The sequence below is a fragment of the Octopus bimaculoides genome, chromosome 14, assembly GCF_001194135.2.
Source record: "Octopus bimaculoides isolate UCB-OBI-ISO-001 chromosome 14, ASM119413v2, whole genome shotgun sequence".
Classification (NCBI taxonomy): domain Eukaryota; kingdom Metazoa; phylum Mollusca; class Cephalopoda; order Octopoda; family Octopodidae; genus Octopus; species Octopus bimaculoides.
The window spans coordinates 24,403,533-24,407,977 of record NC_068994.1 but is presented as its reverse complement, the minus strand read 5'-3'; the positions used below and the strand labels follow the sequence as shown (position 1 = coordinate 24,407,977).

The window sequence follows — 4,445 nt, the reverse complement described above, 5'->3', positions numbered from 1 at the left end:
TATATATATACATATATATATATACACATAGAGAAAGAGGGAGAAAGGAGAGACAGAAAGAGAAAGATGCAAACACGCACACATATCCATACATACATATTATCCCTGCTTGCATATATGCCAGGATTCCAAAGTTATTTGACAACTTGTCGAAGGTACAGCACAGTAGGACTGACAAGGAGCTGCGTGGTGTGAAGCGCACTTCTTAGCCATTTAGTCATGCATGCAGATTGTGACATCGTAATTTCATAAAATATATCACCATACAAACTCAGATTTAAAAAAAAATCTACTTACACTTGTCCTCCGCCAGTGTTTGATACAACAGAATTTCTTCGTGTGTCAAATACAAAAATTGTACGAGATTGTATTTGTACAAGAATGCCATATTTCATAATAAAATCAGACGTTCTGAATAACTGCAGCTTCCAGGAGGTCATTACTTTGAAATATAATAGGTAAAATAGCCAAATGAATTAACTACTAGAAATTAAAAGAACTAGATAACAAATAAGATTACTTTCAATGTGTAGCACCTTCTCCTTCCCTTACAAGATTGGAAGAAATGTCTGAACCCATATTGACTAAAATATTCAAATGTTTAAATGAAAAAATTTCAGATGTCAATATACAACGTTATAAGAGGAACAAGAAAGCTGAAAGAGAATGCATGGTTTCAGACAGTTTCCAGACCATATTTGCCGGAATTACATAGGATTCATAAGGACCAATAAAAATTTATGTATGACGAATAGCAAACTTAAACTGAAAGCTGTAGGCTGTTTAACTGGCTTTGGGAACAACAGAGTTCTTATGGAAGTACCAAAAAATTTTTCGACCTTTTTACACAAGTTGGTATCTACAAGTTAAATGTGGCAATGAATTATACGAATGTAGTGCCACCAGAAAAGAATATACTGAAATTAATCTGTTGTGTGTACAACAACAACTTTCGGAAAATTGTTGAGCATTGCGAACCTATATTGAAAGATAGCTGCGATAAGCATTAACTACAAAAGACTTCTAAACATTGTATGCAATAGAACAGTTGTTGAAGTATCAAGGAACAAGGGGGAAACTACTGTATTACGAACTCGACCGACCTATGTCAAAAAAATTAAACGATGATATTTTGATAATCATAATAATGTAATATAAACCTTCTATATTTTGTAAGGAAGACTGTGTTGTAGGTAGTGTTGAATTCCCAGATGACTGCTTTCCTGCAAATATAAAATAATTTTAATTTCAGATTTTATTTCTAACGGACAAAATGGGATTCAGTAGTTCATATAATTTTACTGGTAGGAATAAAATTTGGTCAAGCAGTTTCTATTATGACAAACAAAGTAATGGTGGGTTATTAAGTCAATACGTTGGTGGATTATTAAGTCATGATGTTTGTAAGGAAACAAAAATAGAACAGTTAATGTAGAAAAAACATAAAAACGAGAACAACTACCATCACTCTCGATGTAACTACCATCTACTGAGTAGCTGTCCTTAAAATGAAGATATGGCTGCTATTTCTAACATGTTGGCTATGTAAAAGTTCTCACATTGAACTGTACTGTTCTCAGTTGTTGGCGGCAAAGGGAGCACAGAAGAGACACAGATAAGTTCCATAGCAGTTAGTATAAAATAATATGAAAATTTTTTAGTGAGAATACAGTCCATATTTTTGTTAATAAGCGAAGCAAGTTATCAAAGTCGTCTGGTGGCAGACTTGTATTGGATTACGTTGTTCTTCTTGTTTATAAAGAAAAAGAAATTACAACAGATGGATGAGATACATTAGAAACAGAAGTGTGGATCAATATTTTAGAAGTTACCATAAAAATTTCTCATTAGGTGTTGAAGAACGTTATGTTTGAAGTTTTTAGTCATATGCATCAATTAGCCTGATAAGAAGTGGAGTTTATATTAGTAGAATAATATAATTGAAATTGGTTGGTAATGTAACCAGAAAAAAGATATCGTGCTGAATGATCCAAATTTTAGATCAAGGGCTATCGAGAGAGAGAGAGAGAGAGAGAGAGAGAGAGAGAGAGAGAGAGAGAGAGAGAGAGAGAGAGAGAGAGAGAGAGAGAGAGACTGCAAGCTGTAGATCAATTAGGTTAGTTGAAATACCATAAAGCAGATGAATAAGATCAGAACCCGTACCCCACACTAGATTACTGAATGTATGATATGAGGCATATCAAAAATTGAGGCTGACAAGTAATAATATAATACTGCTAGAGTAAGAGACAAAAGTAGTAATAGAACTTTCAGTTACTCATGGAGAAGGATTTTCTGTTAAATTCCAAACAATATTGGTATTCAGTGAGGTTTCATCGCGCAGTGAGTTCCAACTCGCAATTACGTGATTGTGAAGTGAAGTTCATGTCTACAATCAGGCCATGAAGAATGCAATCTTGTCTTCTATTTTGAATGTAGCATTAGGCACCATGACCATTTTTTGTATAAATAGTCTTCTTATATTCACAGTTTTGTTTTCACTTTATCAATATGTTTTAAACTTCCGTTTTACATCATCATATGTGTTTTTCTACCAGCCCCCTGTTTTACTTCTATGTGAATAACTTACTAATGAAATACTTTTCTATACGAGTATGAAGATACACGTAGGTAAAAGTGTATGTGATATCTTCATCTTTTCTTCTTTTACTTGTTTCAGTCATTAGACTGAAGTCATGCTAGGGCACCGCCTTGAAGGGTTTAGTCGAACAAATCGATTCCAGGACTTATTTTTAAAGTCTGGTCTCTTAGACTGAACTGCTATGTTACGGGACGTAAACAATCCGATATCGTTTGTCAAGCGGTACAAACATAAACGCGTACCCCAACAGACACACGTACAGGCACACACATATGATTAGTTCATATTAGTCCGTAAGGAACATAATGGCTATTATAGTAGAAGGCTCTCAGGTGTAAAAGTACACGAGTTAGGTTTCTGCCTGTACTTCTTGCAGATGTTACATGATTTTATTGAAATATTCATACATAAATTTATGTATTTTTATATATCCTGAAAATATTTTCGAAGCCTCAGTTTTTTAGGATGCAAAAAGCATTGTGTTTATTGAATATCTTCATAAGAGTCACACCATGAATGGAGAGTACAATGCCAACTTGTAGAGGCAGTTACAAAAAGCTATCAAGACCAAACGACCTGGAAAATTGACGAAAGGGGTCTTGTTTCACCAGGATAATGCTGAAGCACACAAGTCCTTGCTTTCAGTGGTTGCTGCCCATGTCTGTGGCGTTGAACTAATTGATCGGCCTCCCTATTCTACTGATTTATTCCCATCTGACTGTCATCTGTACCCAACAGGAAAAAATAGTTGGCTGGGATCCAGTATAGCAGTGATGGTGACGTCATATCTGCTGATGATGACTTTTTTGACCAACAGGATGAAAGCTTCTTCACCATTAGAATCCAAGAACGGCAGCACCAGTAGAAGAAGTGTGTGAACTGCAAGAGGGACAATGTGCAAAAATAAACCTCATTTGGTCACATTCCATGAGAATATCTTGGTAATCCTATGAACTTTTCAGCTGACTCCCGTAAATAGAGCGAACTTCATTGTAATTCAATAATGTTATAATCTTAAAATTTATATAAAACGAATAGTCCGTTATTTGACAAGAATTATTGAAATGGCAAATTTTTAGCATATAGAATTTACGAGACTCTATTACAAAGTGTCAAGTCTGAAGATTACAAATGATTAAATAGGAAAATAGTTTTAACAAAAGACAAATATCGTTTAAAACTGAATACATACATACCTGCATGCATAATACATACCTACCTACATACATACATACATACATATATATATATATATATATATATATATTATAATATATATATATGTATATATATATATACATATATATATATATATACATACGCACTCACATACATACATACATACATACATACATACATATAAATACACATATATATGTACGTACATATATGTATGTATATGTATGTATATATGTCAGGTGGCTCTTGAGCACTACTGGTACCATGTAATCCAGTACAATCTGTTACATGGATGGGTCGTCGGCGACTAAACTGGCAATACCACCAAGTATGCTTGGTGAGGTGGGTGATTGTTGGACACCCTGCGGGACAAAAATAACACCCGTCAAAGGGTGGAAGAACTACAGTGTAATCAACGGCCATTCAACATGTGTTTGTGGATGTGTGTGGAGAGTTCGTGTGTGTGTGTGTGTGTGTGTGTGTGTGTGTGTGTGTGTGTGTGTGTTTGCGTGTGAGTGCGTATTGTATATATTGTATTTCAATCTGTATGTGTGTATATTGTGTATATTGTGTTTTCAATTGTATTTATCATATCTCAAATTTTATTCTTAGTTTAGCTCAATTGTATCTTAATTTTTAATTTTGCTTTATTTTACCCCCTTTT

At 34.2% G+C, this 4,445-nt stretch overlaps 1 protein-coding gene across 3 annotated transcripts in view; it reads right to left on the bottom strand.

The window, feature by feature from the left end:
* The window catches only part of LOC106869122 (uncharacterized), a 54,797-nt gene that overhangs the window by 21,382 nt on the left and 28,970 nt on the right, over positions 1–4,445 (bottom strand). For all 3 annotated transcript variants that reach the window (XM_014914671.2, XM_014914672.2, XM_014914670.2), the window contains exons 4-5: positions 1,161–1,223; positions 298–442 (exon numbers count right to left, since the gene is read on the bottom strand). In XM_014914671.2, coding sequence (XP_014770157.1) covers positions 298–442; positions 1,161–1,223 — 208 coding nt within the window. The remainder of the gene's footprint in view (positions 1–297; positions 443–1,160; positions 1,224–4,445) is intronic.